General features: G+C 38.6%; 1 protein-coding gene across 1 annotated transcript; it reads left to right on the forward strand.

Annotated features, from left to right (window-relative positions):
* The first annotated feature begins 2,027 nt into the window (after window positions 1-2,027).
* On the forward strand, window positions 2,028-18,932 carry LOC140243339 (dynactin subunit 2-like). Its single transcript, XM_072323016.1, has 13 exons — window positions 2,028-2,166; window positions 8,409-8,471; window positions 8,909-9,005; window positions 9,407-9,474; window positions 9,953-10,051; window positions 11,816-11,973; window positions 12,433-12,586; window positions 13,460-13,525; window positions 13,849-13,887; window positions 14,485-14,634; window positions 15,265-15,367; window positions 17,036-17,127; window positions 18,561-18,932. The coding sequence occupies exons 1-13, from the start codon at window positions 2,131-2,133 to the stop codon at window positions 18,645-18,647; spliced, it is 1,212 nt and encodes a 403-aa protein (XP_072179117.1). The 5' UTR covers window positions 2,028-2,130; the 3' UTR covers window positions 18,648-18,932.
* Window positions 18,933-19,840: the final 908 nt, after the last annotated feature.

A 19,840-nucleotide genomic window follows, 5' to 3' on the forward strand; every position in this document is an offset into this window, starting at 1 on the left:
TTTCATGCTCCATGTGGGAGGCATAATATGTTGAATAAAATTCATTATATCAAGAGACGCATTTTGTCACATTTTTTTTTTTTGTAATGACTTATTTTCACTTTATGTGACTGTTTTCAACATATGATCCATCTATTTGCACATAGAGATCCATCTTTATCTCTTTCCATCTCATTGAAATATATTATATATATATATATATATATATATATATACATGTATATATATATATAGTGAAAGAAATTAGACTTCAGGTGGATGTTGCTCTCGATCTTGTTCTCCCTTTAGTCAATCGATATTCAGGTCTTCATCAGGATTTACCAATGTTTTTATTGTTTTAAAGAAAGAAGTAGAGAAAGAGAGAAAACCCAACAGAACAATGATGTTATCTAAATGGCATAATGTGCCGTGATATATATGTATAATGCAATGTCGTATAATACCAATCTTCAAAAGTATTACCTTTATATACACAAATCAATCATTCAATTCTATACAAAAATACAATCTTACATCATCTCATCAACAGAAATTTATTGTATATGATATTATATATATATGTTATATATATGTTCATCTTGGAATTTTCCACGTGTTGGACTTCGAATGTTGTAATTATTAGAAGAAAGAGTCTCAAGTACGCCATGAATCCAACAACAAAAAAAAGAAAAAAAAATTGTAATCGTTGGATTCATGGCGTACTTGAGACTCTTTCTTCTAATATGTTATATATTATATATATTCATATATGTCTATATGTATTGCACACATATGCATGCATACACACACATACATAATATATATACAAAACTATCTAAATCGACATACTAACTTAAACAACGTCTGAAATATATCAACTTTTGAATCAGATATATAGACAACAATAACATTCTGTGAATTACCTGGGGCGTGTATAATTTGACATGATGTCCTGCATCACAGCACCACATGCTTATAAGCATGTGGTGCTTATATATCTTCTGTCAACAAAATTTTACAATAAATAACACTCAATCATAATACCTATTGTACATATAGTGTGTGTGTGTGTGTGTGTGTGTGTATATATATATATATATATATATATATATATATATATATATATATATATATATATATATATATATATATATATATATATATATATATATATATATATATATTTATTTATTTATTTATATATGTATATGTATAAACATATGATAATTATGTAATGGTTTTTGATCGTCGGAGACTGTGAAAGACTATATTGAACCATTGATGGAGACCACGAAATTCACTGAAAAATCACTTTGAAAAGAAATCATGAAGGACATCGGAGTTAACTGAAGTTCAATGAAAGCTTATTATTGAGATATCTGTCAATTTTTACACACTTTCAGTGGTTCTTAAAGGGTGTGTACAGTTCTGGTCGAGGTGAAGATTTAGCTTTTAACATTTTGTGAGATATTCAAAAACCACTCTATGTGATGTCAAAGAGCATGCAGTTCTAAGGGGTATCAAAAGTTTATTCGATGAAAATGGGTTTTGAAATGGCTGAGATATCCAAAAACAAGGTGAAACAAAGAGATACTAATAAAGTTGGGGCATGTCGCCTTTTATTATTAGCACTTTTTTGAATATCACAGCCATTTGAAAACCAATTTTCATCAAATAAACGTTGAATCCTTCTTAAAATTACATGCTCTTTCATATTTCATAGGAGGCTTTTCATTATCTCACTTACGAATGTTCAAAACATGAATCCGTACCTCAACCAGTACTGTACAGTCCCTTTAAGTTTTGCCCGATGTGCAATAAAGCAAATTCCAAGCGAAAGTCGATGTTAAAGTGGGCGTGGCTGCCATGGGCACATTCGTTGATCACATTCACATATGCATTTTTAGTACTCTCACAAGAAGAAAGTAGCATCCTATTGCCAACTCTGAGGAAAGAGCAAGTGATTTTCGAAGATGATAACTGATCAGTGATTTGCGTCGAAATGGATCCCAGAGGCTTGCAGAGAAAAAGAAAAGAAAAAGAAAAAGTAAGATCGATTTCATATCTACTCTTCACCGCATCATGCATGTGGGAGCCAGACAACAATCAATGACGTGTACGTGACGTACCCCAGTCTAAGTAGGAGGCAAAATGGCTGATCCAAAGTACGCTGATCTCCCTGGCATTGTAAGTATAGATTTGGTTCCCCATAGATTTGGTTGTCTTTCGCACTCAATATCTTCACCCCAGGTTTTTGACACGACTAAACGGGCTTTGTTTTATTCAATCATTTCAAGCTATTTACATGTTAATTACATGCAATCTAAGACGTTTTAGTGTCCAGATTTTCGGACCCGCGATAGGAAGTGTGTGGGGGAATGAGGGCGGTTCGGGAAGTTAATTTCGGTCAATGTATCTCTCAGCAGATCGCTTTGAATTGCACGTAAACTTAGCGGCTGTATAGACACTCTACATTCATAGACGGTAGGAGTGTGGATCGTATTACCGGACGCTTTTGTGTTTGTGTGGGTGTGTGTGTGGATCTGAATTCCTTACACAGAGGGTGAAATTTTGGCAAGAAATAACACTAGTTTTAGAATTTAGTCTATCTATATCTGCGACCAGCAGCCCCAACGTACAACGTACAGTGTTGGGGCTGCGCCGTTTTGGCCTCGATATCTTAATGTTGTATGGTAGGGGTCCAACCCACCGACCGGGTCCATAACGACCGACCGCGCATTATAATGGCATTGCGCGTACAGAAAGAAAATGTACGCATGGGACTACGCGCAACGGTGTTCGATTCTTCACTGGGCTACGCTACCGAGTAAAATGAGGCGAAAACAACTAAGTATTCCCTCTAAATTACCGAAATTTAGCAAAATCGAATAAGGTTTATCGTGTAACTACATATAACTAGGCCTACCTTTGCTGACTCGTTGTTATGTAGAGTATCCTTCCGTAATAAATTTGACGATTTTGACCGCAAAATTGTCACCGCCGCTTGTACGATCGTGCACACACGTTACACATAGTCATGACATAAACATTTTGTCGCCCGCTACGACCGTACGAGTTGATGCAGAAACGAGAAATGAATGTGAAAAAAACAAACCGACTCATCTAATTTATTTCAATTACGATGAAAAGTTTCCTAATGAAAATCAAGTCAAATTCATCAAACAGTCCTTCAAAAGTACTATCGAAGGATTCAAAATATATTCAAATATTATTGGGGAAAAAAATTACGACTAGAAAAAAACAGCAGCTTGTCGAAAAAACGCGTTTAAGTACGCTTTATACGTACTGTCAATAGAGGGCGGGGTGGTCGGTCGATATGGGCCCTGCAACTGAGTGCGGAAAAAATGACACCCCACGCGTTCGAAGCCGCCATCTAGAGCGCGTACCTCAGATCGCATTTTCAGTGCGCGCTTGTGAACCCGGAGTATTTTCTCCACACGTGAGTAAAATTTCAGGCAAATTGTGAGATTTTTCACGTTTCTATTGATAGAAAAACGTTAGGTGTCCGATATTATGAACACCCAACCATACCAAACGGGTGCCGTTCCGGCGCTGTATTTCCTTAATTTTTCAACAAAAACTACTGGGAATACTTAAATGGGTGGACTAAACCTAAATGATTCACATCGGCGACTGTTTGATGCATTTCATTGCTTATGATGCAGAAAATGCTGTCTTATAAAGGCAAATATCTTCAGCTCACCGATGCTCACTAAAACTCACAATCACTTGCACATGCGCACACAATGCATTCAGTGCAGTGCATTGACAGCTGTAGTACTCGCTGCATGATGCATATTCACCGTGCGATGATACATTATTCATATCCTTTTTGCGTCCGTAACGTTGACGTCATTATTTACGCATGCGTAGATGCGTACTGATGGATACACGTTCAAAATAGCAGCAAAGCTCTCCACTAGGGCAGACCGCCTACTCCTAAAAAATGTGGAAAATTATGCAGTTTCCAGATAAATTGGTGAGAAGGACCAAGGCAATGGGGTAGTGTATATTTCATTTTATATTGTCACTGTGTTTATGATGGACATTTAGGCATGGTTTATTTGTGAAGTTGCCGTATATGTGGCAATAGGGAGTTGTTCGTGATTCTCACTTGAACGAAACTGCGGGGTAGCCGCCAGGACCCCGCCGCAGGCGGCGGGTCTCCGGGGCTAGTCTATCTAGAGCTTAGACTTAGTCTAGTTATTATAGTATTCACAAAGTCCTGAAAATTATGAATTTTGCAAAATGATCGGTCTAGATCTAACGTTAGACTTTGTTCTAAATTAACTGTTAAATTTATTCATTCCTATTTTTGGTAAGGCTTTGCCTTCGGAAAATTGACTTCAATGTCGAACTCAAGGCAAAGTTCAATTTACTATAGTATAGTGCCTATATACGCCATATAATTGTATTTAGCGAGTCTAGATTTTCGCGAATTGGGACTTCCCGACAATTTTGCGAGTGGTTAGTGTGACCACGAGATTGGAGTACGGTATTGAACTGAATTCACAGAGAAATGTAACCTAGATAAGTACGTGTGCGATGTCACATTCCTATCAGGATCAGAATCCATATTTTTGCATGTCTTTGATTTCATGAATTTCACCTCACTCGTGAAATTTCACCTGCTGACTCGCAAAATTTGTGAAAATAAAATCCTTGCGAAATATTCGCCGTGTACAGTAACCCCTCTAACGTTACGTGTTACTGTTAATGTTATCTTTTTAGTGCGGTGTAAAATCGCAATTTTCTTAATGGAATAATCAATGTCTTTCACATCTTGTCCATGTACCAGAATCACAAGTCATGCCCAAGATTCACCATACACATTCCTACCATACCAAGCAGACAACAAAGAAAATCCGCAAATGAGGCTCAAATTTTGTATTGTACGGTAGAACCTAAATTAAAAGGCTTTAACATGAATGTTTCGAACAATTTTTGCAATTAAATCTTGTGATAAATTGATGTCTTTTTCTAGATCTGAGGTGAAATGTGAATATCTTAGCCTTTCTACATTTTTAATGTCACATTTTTTGGCAATTTCGGCCCAAACAATTCTCTGTATTATTACATGTTAGAACCTAGGCTAGTCAAAGTAAGAAGTAAGTTGTATGTTTCCAAAGGAAAAGAAAGAAAAATAAGTTAATTTCAGTAACTATATTTTTTTTTTGATAGTGCAACACGCACACATAAAAATAAAAGAATTAAAGGGCACTTACACATGTACATATTGATATTTTTGCGCAATGGGGACCGTGACACTTTGGCTCGCCTTCATAAAATTAAATGATCATGGTCTATTTGTGCTGCAATAATCATATCTATAATTTCTGAATCACTTGGAGTAACAATTATGTGTTGATTTGCACTACAGTTGTACCATTTACTGATATTTCAACAAAGTTACAACAGTTACACCTTCACACTATGACAGTACATATTGGTCTGGTACCCTTCCCAAAGACACAACTCCAATGCCAGACCTGCTGCTGTCAGTCAATGACCCTGCTGTGTGTTGCTGTGTCCTTGTACATCAGGATGTTACTACATAGATACTGATTACAATCTCAAAAAATACATGCACAAGGAGGTCTTTGTCTCGTTAAAGTGCAGTCATGTTGTCAACAAGTGATGTTTGAACCATGCAATGGCAGATTTTATAGATGCTGTGCATATGTTCCGAATTATGCAGTGATCAACATTTAGTTTGTTTGTTTTTTATCAGTGCTGTATAGCTGCCTTTTTATCTACAACAACTGAACAGTGGACAGTTGTTTTCTATTCTGAATTGAACACTGAATGTTTGCACATAGACCATGAGATTCTAGCAACCTTCACATTTTTTTTCCACAAATTTGTAGATTTAAATAATATGAAGATGCATTGCAAGAGTTTTAAGACTATCTAGACTGGTAGAGTGTTTTTTCACATCACTGCTTTCAGTAGATCATTGTATATCTTGCATTAAATAACATTTACATTTTTGTAATGTTTTTTTTTTCTTTCTTTCTTAGTTAGCCCTATTAAAGAACAAAAGAAAATGCTAGTGAGTGTTGTTGTTGTTTTTTTTTCATACATTCCAGTGAGTTAATCCCAACAGAAAAATGCTGATGATTACAAGCAAGATTCAAAAACTGATTTTTTTTTTTTTTTTTTTTTTTTTTTGCACCTGCATGTCATGGATAGACCTAATTCATGTTGGGCTATTTCAAAATTTGCTGTTCAGGTTCTGAAAAATACAACTGAACAGATCTAGGTTTACATGTTTTTGTATGTTCGCAAATTTTTGGTCCTCCTGGGGCCCGTTTCATAAAACTTGTCATCAGTGACAACTGCCACATTTCTATGACAAATTTGCTCCCAGCCAATCAGATGCAAGGATTTCAGTAGCTTATCACATCTATGACAACTTGTCACTGATGACAAGTTTTATGAAACAGGCCCCCGGTCAGGGTTCTTCCCAACTTTGCCAAAAGTTTATAAAATAAAGTGGATATTCAAATTCATGAAATTCTTCCGTCGAGATGTTTTCATTGCAACTGATTGACAAATTGCCCTACATCGACGTAAATAAGCACTGAATTGATCAGTGTCTTAGTTGTAGCCATGATAAAAAATCATGGGCGTACATACTCGAGCAGGATTCGAACCTACGACCTCCTGATCACCGGACAGGCGTCATCTCCACTAGACCACCGAGCTTTCGCCCGACAGCAAGTGTTGGTTCTAATCCTTATAGCATGCAGCGGGTACTGCTTTGTTATTCAAATTCATGAAATTCTTCCGTCGAGATGTTTTCATTGCAACTGATTGACAAATTGCCCTACATCGACGTAAATAAGCACTGAATTGATCAGTATCTTAGTTGTAGCCATGATAAAAAATCATGGGCGTACATACTCGAGCAGGATTCGAACCTACGACCTCCTGATCACCGGACAGGCGTCATCTCCACTAGACCACCGAGCTTTCGCCCGACAGCAAGTGTTGGTTCTAATCCTTATAGCATGCAGCGGGTACTGCTTTGTTATTCAAATTCATGAAATTCTTCCGTCGAGATGTTTTCATTGCAACTGATTGACAAATTGCCCTACATCGACGTAAATAAGCACTGAATTGATCAGTGTCTTAGTTGTAGCCATGATAAAAAATCATGGGCGTACATACTCGAGCAGGATTCGAACCTACGACCTCCTGATCACCGGACAGGCGTCATCTCCACTAGACCACCGAGCTTTCGCCCGACAGCAAGTGTTGGTTCTAATCCTTATAGCATGCAGCGGGTACTGCTTTGTTATTCAAATTCATGAAATTCTTCCGTCGAGATGTTTTCATTGCAACTGATTGACAAATTGCCCTACATCGACGTAAATAAGCACTGAATTGATCAGTGTCTTAGTTGTAGCCATGATAAAAAATCATGGGCGTACATACTCGAGCAGGATTCGAACCTACGACCTCCTGATCACCGGACAGGCGTCATCTCCACTAGACCACCGAGCTTTCGCCCGACAGCAAGTGTTGGTTCTAATCCTTATAGCATGCAGCGGGTACTGCTTTGTTATTCAAATTCATGAAATTCTTCCGTCGAGATGTTTTCATTGCAACTGATTGACAAATTGCCCTACATCGACGTAAATAAGCACTGAATTGATCAGTGTCTTAGTTGTAGCCATGATAAAAAATCATGGGCGTACATACTCGAGCAGGATTCGAATCCTGCTCGAGTATGTACGCCCATGATTTTTATCATGGCTACAACTAAGACACTGATCAATTCAGTGCTTATTTACGTCGATGTAGGGCAATTTGTCAATCAGTTGCAATGAAAACATCTCGACGGAAGAATTTCATGAATTTGAATAACAAAGCAGTACCCGCTGCATGCTATAAGGATTAGAACCAACACTTGCTGTCGGGCGAAAGCTCGGTGGTCTAGTGGAGATGACGCCTGTCCGGTGATCAGGAGGTCGTAGGTTCGAATCCTGCTCGAGTATGTACGCCCATGATTTTTTATCATGGCTACAACTAAGACACTGATCAATTCAGTGCTTATTTACGTCGATGTAGGGCAATTTGTCAATCAGTTGCAATGAAAACATCTCGACGGAAGAATTTCATGAATTTGAATAACAAAGCAGTACCCGCTGCATGCTATAAGGATTAGAACCAACACTTGCTGTCGGGCGAAAGCTCGGTGGTCTAGTGGAGATGACGCCTGTCCGGTGATCAGGAGGTCGTAGGTTCGAATCCTGCTCGAGTATGTACGCCCATGATTTTTTATCATGGCTACAACTAAGACACTGATCAATTCAGTGCTTATTTACGTCGATGTAGGGCAATTTGTCAATCAGTTGCAAAGTGGATATTGTTCATCTATGTAAATTCTTTCAATCTTACAGGATAACCAGCCAGACCTTTATGAGACGAGTGACCTACCAGAAGAAGATCAGCAGCATGTTGTGGTAAGTTGGCAGAGATTTGTAAACCTCACTTGAGCTTTATTATATTTTTTAAACTCTGTGTATGCACAATGGCATGCCCAACTCAGCAGCATGCCAACTTTGTATAAATTTTGTTCGAACACACAACAATGCACAAACTTGTATGTTTTTAAGTACGAGTACTTGCAATTTGCTAGGAAAAAAAGAAGTCATGGTCGTGTCATAAAATTAACATCTTAGTTGAGCTTGCAGTTTTCTCTACAAGTTTGTTGTACTGCATTTGTGGCATAAATTCTTCTAATCTATTAAAGTGTCACATATGGCTCTCACAAATAGAATGCCTATTCATATATATATAAATAGACATGTCCTATCAGTTTGTCTGTACATCAAAAGTGATTGTATGTTATGACTGTTTTACTTCATTATACCAACATTGTTTTCATTTGATATATTAGGAAGAGCTGAACAGTGAGGTAGTGGAGCAGCTAGCAATCAACACTGCAGATGCCTTCAATAAATTCAAGGACAAGACGGTCATTTCTGGGAAAGTTGGTAAGAGAATATAATCAGTTCCTATACAGCAGTAAGGTAATATGTGCATGTTTGCGTATTCCTGTGTGTGTTATAAATGTCACAAAGAGAATGTAGGGACTTCAGTGTTGAAATTTGTAAGTAAATAAACAATGCATGCCATGTGTGACGGGCAAGACCCTTTTCTGGGCAAGTTGATAAAGAGATCTAAACATTACAAAAATGCACTGTGTATCGTTTACAAGGTTATGAATCACTATGTTTTATTCTGGAATGGAATGATTGTATTTCCCATTGCATCCAAGCGGATCTTGACTGAGAATTCAGCTGCTTTCGAAATTTGCAAAATGTATGGCTTGTACAGTAAATGAATGAAAGAATCGTCGAGCACCTCATTGTGTTGTCCTGTCCTTCTTGTCAAGATTTTTCTGACAGGATCAGTCAAGCCAGAAGAACAGGATATGTAGCACCAAAGAGGGAGTATGAAATGGTGAGTCCATAGTCATCTATATTTTCCTTATTTTTCATGATTTTTATGATTTGTGTGTGTGTGTATTTTTTTTTTTGTTTGGGGAGGGGGGGAGGAAGAGTCCCCCTTCTTTCCCTCTCCCTTTTTCATCATTTGTGGAGCTGATTTTTGTAGGCCCTGATGGCAGGTCATGAAGGTCAATTCACTTATCACATTTCACATGATTTAGGACCATTTGGAGGATGAAGCACTCCCTCTTGTTCAATTTACAAACTTAGTAGTGCATTTTAAGCTAGACAGTAATAATAATGATAATGATAAATGTAATAATCATGATAATAATTCATATGGTAAGTGCAGAAACTTTATCTATAATATGTGCTGAATCTAAAATATGTGCTGAAAGAGCTAAGTTTACCATCAGCTAGTCGTGGTTCAGGTTGAATTCATCTTGAGTTTCCCCCTTTCATCATCTTTCCCCTCCTACCCTCTCCCCAAGCTGGAGGATGACTCCCGTGATAAGGAGACACCAGTGCAGCGGTTCCAGCGCCTCCAGCATGAGATCAGGGAACTGGGAGAGGAGGTGGAGAAACTCCAGGTCAGTGAACTATGGAAGGCCAGATATACAGTAAAACCAGAAATTTTCACATCCATGAAACTTTCACAAAATTATGCGGGGAGCCAAGATTCACAAAAGTAAACTACGTACGTGTGAAGTTTCTTGTGTACACAATACATTGAATGGCAGTGGTGATTCACGAAAGATTCTTGCTGCGATTGTTTCTGGTTTTACAGTATCCCATAAAGAAAATCAAGTACAAGTGCCAAGGGCATTAACCTTCTTGCAAGCCTGCACACTTGCTTTTTTTTTCTTTCATCAGTGACCTGACACTTGTGAGAGAAATAACTATAGCTGAAGTTCATGTTTAAAGGGGATGGCTAGTAACTGATCAGTGGGGATCAGTGGGAATGCTGGGGATGATTGTTCCAATCCTTGTGGGATTCATTTAAGAGTAAATTATATGTCTATTGTTTATTAACGGGCCATTAACGATCCCCCTGTCACTGTACAGGCATGCTAACCTGGAAACATTAAACTGCACATTACTTGAACATGAGACCATTGTGAAGCAAATAATTTTCACACAACAATAGATATATAATGTACTCTTAAATGCATCCCACAAGGATTGGAACAATCATCCCCAGCATTCCCACTGATTCCCACTGATCAGTTACTAGCCATCCCCTTTAACTCTTTATGAGATTGAGGGGAAAAGAGTTTTGTGGCAACACCATGTGTATGCACTCCTTGAGAAGACTATTGATGAAAGAAGAGCCTAGAAAGAGGAGAGTGAAGAAGGGAAGCGACATAGGGAGAGTGTAAGGAAGGCAAATAATGACAGTAGGAGGACAGGGATGAGCGGGAAGTTGAAAAGTTGGCACTGAGGGAGACGGGAGGACAGGAGACAGGGACAGTTGTAACACATAGTGTTATTACAAACCTCTCTTCCTCATTGACATCACCATGCAAACTTTCAAACAACTCCCTGTAAAGCAAGATCTCTTCGTGAATTGCCACTGGCATTCAATGCATAAAGTGTCAACAAGAACTTTCGCGTGCATTATACAATTTCATGAATCTTGGCTCTCGCGAAATTTATGAAATTAAAATGCATGCAAAAATTTCCAGTTTTACAGTAGTCTTTTGAGATTGTTTATGAGGGATTTCATTGTTTCAGTTGATTTCTTTATGTTTTGATGCTTGGGGCATCTCATACATTGTATTTGGTGCAAGGAAGATCAATGCAATTTATCACCAAACGGTTACACCATGGTGGTAGATTTTGTAGTGTGGTGGTCGTCACATGAAGTACATATTATGGTATCATCCTAAAACCCGAGCTATCAGTACATAGTAATTTGAATTTGTCTGATTGGTCGGAATTGCTCCTTAGAAGCACATGAATCATTTTAAATCAACAGCAGATGCATCTGATGCCAGTGATGACAGTGATACATTTATCTGTATATCACAGGGACCATGGTTTTTGTTAAGTCACTCATAGCAGATTGGCAAAAGATGTCGGTGGCTTTCATTTAAAGGCTACAATCAAACTAAGAGTGGGTGATCTACACATCAAATTGTTAAAAATGTTGCAGCACTATTACATCGTTCCAGTGAGCTGTGCATTTGTCTTTGGAATACTTTTTCTCTTATATCTGTAGTGATAAAATAAGTTTGAATGCATTGTGTCAATTTGACCTTGTATTAAATGGCCTCACACCTAAGAAGTAGCTTCCAAGACTGCATCATTATGTGGCTTTCATTACTGCATGTGTATAAAAAAAACTATTACAGAAAACAGCCAAGGAGGATGCCAGCACAGGAGTCTCCCCAGTCTCTTTATTGCAGGACGTTGGTGTACTTCAGCAGCAGCTCTATGGGCTCCACCTCGAGAAAATCCTGGGCACGGAGGCTGTCATCGAAGCTGCTGATCCACAAGGCTCCCTCCCCAAGTAAGCTCTAGTCATGTGTTGTTTACTATATAAGGAGATATTTCCATTCAGTTCCCTATATGCTTACTATCATTACTGTCATGTTACACTCGAAACATTTCAAACCTTCTCTGTTCAAACTCATACCATAATTAGCAACTACTGATAGTGCCAAGTTATGCTATCCTAGATTTTCTGAAACATTGTACTACAGCCATCTATATGAGACTGTGATCTGGATCATCTTCAGACTTTTGCAGTTAAACAATTATAAATTGGTGATGCTGGGTGCAGAGATTCAGAATTGATAGTGAGTGGGATGAGGTTTTCAGAGTATTGGTTTATCTACATCTGCTCAAAGATCACAGTAAATTTTGCAAATCTGTACATGGCACTAATGGTTTATGTGCTGCATGATGTGGAATTATTTATTACGATTGTCTGAATGTCCCTTTAACTGTTATCATCATTTTGGCACAGGAAACTCTTCAGTCACTTAGATGCATACAAGAAGCAGGCTTCCCAAAAGGACACACCTTCCAAGAAGGAGCAAGCCAAAGACGCCAAGGACGGCCATGTGACCTATGAACTGTACTACAGACCGGAGCAGAACAAATTCACTCAAGTGTCAAAGGTACCCTGGGATTGATTGATGCGACACGTGTACCTTCTTCCCTTGAACCGCAAAATGACAGTCACATTTTTCTTGTTTGAAATTCAGCTCAGTGTGAAGACCAAGGTCCCATTTCATGAAAGATGATATGATAGCAATTCTTGCTAGAATGGTAACTTCTTGTAGCAACAGCCAATTACAAACCAGGATTCTTGTCATTGCCATGACACTTGCCATTGCAGCTAGAGTTGCTATAACAATAACTTTTTTTTCTTTAAATTATAAAATAGGGTCATGACCACAAGTGTTAAACAAGGCAGGCAGGCGATGGTGTTTGTGTTAATGGCAATGACATGCATGTACAATTTTTTCTTCTCACTTGTTCTGAACATGTCAAAAGGAAATAAGGCAGAAATGATAACCATATAGGGGACAATTTCATTCCATTATGTCCAAAAATGTATAGACTCCAAGGGTTGCACTTGCTGAATGCAAGATGTATGAACACAGATTTCTTAACCAGTAATTTCCCACCAGAGACTTATTGAAATTTTCGTGAATTGGAGCCAACTGCCTTTTTCACGGCTTGAATTTGTGCAAATCACCACTGGCATCCGATGCGTAGTGTAGACAAGAACTTTCACACACATTTTAAGTTTGTCAATATTGGCTTCTTGCAAAATTCACGAACATTTTATGCACGCAAAAATTTCTGGTTTTACGGTATGCAGATATCAAATTGGATTATTGCCCCTACATTTTACTGAGGCATCAACTTTACATTTTATATCTAGGATGTTTTTATCTTGGTTTTGATAAGACAGATACTGATTGCTGATTTTCACCAAATTTGTAATTGTTCAAGAATCCTGCCATGCTCTTATCCTTTGCCAGGCTGCAGAGTTGGAGCAGAGGCTAAACAGGATAGAAGCAGTGCTTGGCCAAGACCCTCAAAAGCTGGTGAGTAAACCTCTTTCACGTGAAAGTTTCTTGTGGCTGAAAGTACAATGTAGTACATGTATCAGTCATTGAGCCATATAATATGTATAGCTTCAGAGTTGCATTGTTTGCCAATCTGACTTGTTTGTACAGATTTGGTTGTGTGCCAAAGTTTGCAGTTTGCTAAATAAATGAGTGGGGATCACATGCATTTTGTGGCATTAAAGTAACTTATATCTTTGGCGAATTGAAGTAAAAGATTATTAATGTGAATGACTTTCAGAGTAAAAGCACAGATAGTGGACATAAATGATTAATTGTTCCCATTTTTGTATTCTGTTCAGGCATCTCTTACTGCGGACACTAGTTCCAGAAGTCTACTGGTGAGTGAAAAGTCAAATGCATTCACTTCTGTGATCTGTCATGATATTGTCCATCCATTTTGTCTTCTGACAGTCTGTATGTATGTCTATTCTTCCTGCATTTGTCTTGTTATCTTTCATTGACTGATTAGATAAAGCAGCCGTGAATTTCAATTCTAACCTAGACATTTGTGCTCAAGAAAATGTGAATCAATGAAACAGAACAGCTATACAACTATTTGACCAAATAGATCATGGTAGTGAATGGTACAACCACTGTATGTTTTGTTTGATAGGAATCATTTCAGCATTAGTGGATATACAAAAAGAACTTGATATTTTGATACACAATGTAGAGTATTTGCTTAACGTTGCTTCTAAAGAGTGGTAAAGATCACTCTCTACTGTGCTCTGCTCTGCTCTGCTCTGATCAGCTCCCTGCTCAACAAGATCTTCCAAATTTTATCACTTTTCATGCTGGAGGCAGTTCTTTTTTCGTAGAAGGGTTACGGTGTGTTGTCAAGAAAAGTCACTGCAACTTCATAAATACGTGTGGCTTAGAATGAGAACTGTTTCCAAATAATGTTGTATTTCTGTTCCACGTCATTTTCCCTGCAGGAGTGTGTGAGTCAGCTCCAGGCCAGAATGTCCCTCCTGGACCCAGGCCAGCTGGACCACATGGAGGCCAGGATCCAGGGCCTGATCCAGCGACTAGACCAGGTCTCGGAGAAGAAGTCGGCAGTGGAGGACGCGGGCAAGGAAAGCAAAGTGAGAGAATAGTCTTAGACTCATATTGGTTCTACTCAGAATTAATAAGAATAGAAATAGTATATATAATGCAGTTTTTATCTTCCGTCTAGGTATTGTAATGAAGACTCATCAGGCCTTATGAAGGCCTTAGGAGAGGCATCTTGCTCATACAAGTGTAGTTAGTCATACAGTGGCCTCGACATGATTTGTGTTAAAATCCCTTTTGCTCGGCAGCAAACGGGTCAAAATGATGACTTTTCTTTCACTCCTTCAGCCGCGAGGGATGTGATAGTTTAGCAATATCTTGTGTTTAAAATCTATTATATAGGAATACATTAGTGGAAACATGAGATGAGTCACACAGTTGGTACAAGACTGAATGTGGTGTATGAAGCAGCAACATCGTAGTAAACCAAGACAGCTGTAAATTTGGTGCAAATCAGCGCCATCCTCTAAAGGGATTCATAATTGACTGTGCAGCTCTAGACTTTCATGGATCTTTCACTTACGATTCGCCGCAGACAAATAGTGTAAATCTCCCTACTCTCAGAGTTTGTTTTGTAGAGAGTGCCAGGTTTTCTTCTGCAAAGAGCCAGCTGCTATTAACGCAAGTGTGTCATCCTTTTTCGTCCATTTTCGCACTGTCAGATTTCGGCCCTGTACGACATGGTGGAGAAGTGGGATAGTGTAGCAGACACTTTACCCAAAGTTGTAGAGAGACTACAAGCATTGAAGGACCTTCATGAACAAGGTAAGCTGACTTGTAGTTTATGTTTTTATGCCTCCGCCAACGAAGTGGCCGGAGGAATTATGTTTTCGGGTCGTCCGTCCGTCCGTCCGTCCGTACGTCCGTACGTACGTCCATCCGTCCCGTTTTGTTTTTGTCGATATCTCAAGAACCGTGTGGTGGTTTTACATCAAACTTGGTATGAGGGTATATCCTTGGGGGATGATACTTTGTGTGGATTTTAGGGTCACAGGGTCAAAGGTCACAGGTTATTTTGTGAAAAAAAAAATTGAAATTTCATGTTTTTCTCCATATCTCGCAAATGGTTTAAGGTATCTTCATGGAACTTAGTATATATGCTTGTACCGATGGGCAGTGATTATCTAGGGAAGTTGGGGGTCATGGGTCAAAGGTCAGGGGGTCAAAGGTCAAGGTCAACTCCTCAAAATATAACTACTTTCCTTATATTTATGCAATGCCTGAAGGATTTTTTAAAAACTTGATGTATGCATGTATAACCCAATATATATTCTGTGGGAAGTTTCTTGCCAAAAGGTCAAAGGTCAAAAGGTCAAAGGTCAAGTGAAAGTGCTAAATTGCACTTTTTCCTCCATATCTCAAAAATAACTCAAGGTATTGTCATGAAACTTACATATTTATGCATGTTCTACCTAACAGTGATTCTCTTTGGAACTGTGGGGTCAAAGGTCAAAGGCCAGGTTTCGATGATACTATTTTACCATTTGATACTGAAATTATACTTTTTCTCAATGCCTTGAAAATTACTCAATGCATAAACTTGTAAAAGGCTCAAAAGTCAAGTGAAAATCATCAGTTCCCCCAAATACCTGCACTCTGACGTTTTAATCATTCATCCAATTGAACCTAGTTCTAGGAAAGTGAACATTCAGCACATTTGTGGCAAACCTGTCATTTTAATATTTTGCCAATTGTGTGAAACTGTCATCACACATTGTCAAGACATTGTACTATAGACCTATTAGGAGAACCATGTATTATGGCGGAGGCATACACCAGTCGCCGTAGCGACATTTCTAGTTTAAGTCTTTTTTTTATCTGCCTTTACCAGGTAGTGATTACAGAAACATTTTGTTATTTGGATGTTCCATCTTATTATCCATTATATCTATATCTGTATAACCTGGGGTATTAAATAATGTCTATATACAACTATCACTTAGGAGAAACCTGCAATTTTGGAGTAAAATCTACTTCTAAGTAGATGCAATTAAACAAAAAGTGAATAAGACCAAAAAAAAAAATAATAATAATAATAACAAAACAAATCCGTAGATGCCTCCTGAAGTTCTAACAGTAGCATACAATTATTGCATGTCACGTTACATAGGGCATTAAGTAAAAAGTATCCACCCAATGGTAAATGTTGGAACAGTCTGAGGCACACAGAACAAAACTTTCCTGCGAGGCGTATGTGTTAATGTAGGTGTTTGTGGGTGGGAAGTAAGACATTGTTGTGTACAAATGGGCATGTTTGCATGAGGTTACTGTGTCGCAGTTCTTCCTACCAGACACGAGCCATTTTCCACCGTCTAGTAACGTTAGATTGGCAAGACATTTTCCCTCACCCATATATCCCCTAAGTTAATACTAAGATGCGAATCTTAACCCTTTCCCTGTTTCTCTGTGTGTCTTTGTGGTGCGTGTTTGCAGCATTACAATTCAGCCAAGCCCTGAGTCAGCTGGATACGACACAGCAGCAGCTTACAGCCAACATGCAGGGACAGGACACCTTGCTCAAAGAGGTTAGTGATGACAGAAGCCCCGTTTTAACAGAGCCTTTCAAACTAAGAGTATTACTTAAAGCGTGACAGTGTTAGGGTAGTGTCCGGATAATTTTTTTTTTTGTTTTTGTTTTTGTTTTGTTTTTTGTTCAGCTAGTAAAAATGGTCCCTGCAAAATGTTGCTTGGAAGTTGTGGTAAACCAGTGGACACACCCCCTTCGTGGAAACCTACCTGGTGGTTTTTAGTGTGTGTCTGAAAAATGGTACCCCTCACTCTCTCCTGGGGTTTTATTCCCCGAGGGGGGGAATTTTGTTCTCTGGACGTTGTCACAAGGTTTTTGGGGTAAGGTCTGTTAAAACAGGACTAGAGAGAGGGAGATAAACCCTGCGTCTTCCTTTGCTCTGAAATATATCTGGGTCGTGTCGGTCTCACGAAGGAGGTCCCTGTCCGTCTTTCTGTTAGCACAAGTCGTAAAATCATGTACTATTCTGGAACTGGCCACAAACAAAAGAAAAATGACTGAACTTTGTGGTCTGCAAATAGTTTGTCGTATATGTTTGCATTTTGAATTTCTGGGTTAGGTCAGTTTGTATTTGACTGAGATGTATGGCCTGCAACTATCAGGCATGTATGTTTGTGTATGAATTTCTGGGCCAGGTCAGCTTTGTTTGACTGATTTTTTTTGCAGTTTACGAATTACCAATCTTTCATTTTAAATATCTGGGGCCGGTCAGTTTGATTTAAGAGAGCATATGTGATATGTGAGAGATGTATTAATATTAACACAAATTCAAATGTTAAGTCATATTTGATTTCTTGTACTGTGCAGTATGCTGAAAACTCATAATTTCTTTTCTTTCTAGCAGCTGTGATATCAACAAGTAATTATGATACATTTGCATGGTGAGCCTTTGCAATCATCTGCATTCTAATTCTCATACTCTGAAGCAGCAGATGTAGTCAAGCAATTTAAGTGGTAACTGGTTTCACGGTACACCATGTATTTTTTCTTGGATGCAAGTGTGGTCCTGAAAAAGACTCACACATTCTGGACATACAGTCAACCTTGCCTAACTCGAATCTATTTGGACTGAAGAAATAGCTTCGACTAAGAGAAAATTCGACTTATGAGGGGTTAAAATCAATAGAGTATAAAGTGAAGAGGACTTGAAAAGACCTTCGACTTTGGCAATTATTCAACTTATGTGAGATCGACGTAAGCGAGGTTGACTGTATTTGTATAAAGCATGTTCGCGCTGTCCTTGGGAGGAAGGTCGCAATTGAGTACAGTGTTTGTAGCTCCTTTTCAGGACCATACTCACATCCAAGAGAGAATGCACACTGGTGTACCATGAAACCACCTACCACTGAACATCCTACCTGGTAATCACCATGAAAACCTTCAAAGAATATATCATGTATTAAAGTGTCTTTGTTGTGATTGTTTTCTCAGCTGAAAGACTCCTTTGCCGCCAATCTCGCCGCCATTCAAGCCAACTGTGAATCTCTAGACAGCCGACTGAAGGCTGTCAAGAAGTAGATAGCAGTGTTTTCAAGTCTCCCAAGCATTTGGGATGCCCTACTGCCTTCAAAGGTATACAGCAGCATTGGCCAACCCACAGACATCGGTGCAGATTAGGTTACCGCATTGTGCATGTATTCCTTAGTCCCATGCCTTGGAAATAGTGTCATAGTTTACCCTAGTCACCGTTGCAGCCAACATGAAATCATCAAGGTAATCAATGCTGGCTACAAGGAACTTCTTCAGGCTCCACCAACTATTCAGAGTCTTCAGTGTATGTCTATTTGTTAGTTGATTGGGGGGGGGGGGGGGGAAGAAATTATACTCTTTGGTAGTGTGCACATTACTCAGTGTGGCTGTAGCTAACATGTTCAACTGCATAAAATTGTGAAAAGTTTGTCAAGACAGAAGTGAAGTCTTGAAAGTTGCAGTGGACTTGTGTGTCATTATATCATATCATTTGATGATTGAGAGTCCCTCCAGAGTGAAGAACTATCCAGTACTATACATTGTACGTGTACTTCATCTCAAAGCATCATTTTGAAAAATTCAGCTCGGATTCATGCATTCTAAAGCTTTTTGGTCTTGAGGTAAGCATATGAGACTAGTATCATTAACTGAAGTGAAATAGAGACTAAAAAAAGAAAAAGTGTGCCTGTTGCAGATCTTTAAGAACTTGCCTTCATTACATTGAAAGAAATGTAACAGATGCGAGCATGTTTTTTTTTTTTTTTTTTTCTGCTGTATTGAGAGTGTCAGTAGTGTATAAACACAAAGCAATTGTGCTTACTGGAGTGGTGGCAGCTGTGTAAAGTCCATTTCCTGGCCAGACTTTGTAAAGCTTTTGCATTCCAAGCAGGACTGAGATATACTGTGGAACAGTAATTCTGCATTCTAAACGAGACCAGTGTAACATCCCAATTGCTCGGGGGCCAAACTTCTTGTGAAAGGTTTACAAATGTATCTTAACCATGGTTTAAAATTTTAGTACGCCACTTCTAGACTCTTAAACAGAAAATAGGCCTATGTGTTCCTTATTAAACATATAACTATTTTGCAACCTTATTTGCATGTAAGAAATGTCTGCAATGATTTGGCAGAAGACATGAAGTACAGTACATCCACTTAATTTAATGCCTGTAGCAGCATCTCGTTTTATCATGCTCTGTTCAGAGTCAACCGGTTGACTACTGAAGCTTGATGATTTTGAA

This window comes from Diadema setosum, chromosome 20 (assembly GCF_964275005.1).
Source record: "Diadema setosum chromosome 20, eeDiaSeto1, whole genome shotgun sequence".
Classification (NCBI taxonomy): Eukaryota; Metazoa; Echinodermata; class Echinoidea; order Diadematoida; family Diadematidae; genus Diadema; species Diadema setosum.

Bases quoted from the DNA above. Each gene is read 5' to 3' on its own strand.
- LOC140243339 (XM_072323016.1), top strand. From the start codon at position 2,131: ATGGCTGATCCAAAGTACGCTGATCTCCCTGGCATT. The intron at 10,052-11,815 runs GTCAGTGAACTA...AAACTATTACAG, and splicing joins AGGAGGTGGAGAAACTCCAG to AAAACAGCCAAGGAGGATGC. The intron at 11,974-12,432 runs GTAAGCTCTAGT...ATTTTGGCACAG, and splicing joins CCACAAGGCTCCCTCCCCAA to GAAACTCTTCAGTCACTTAG.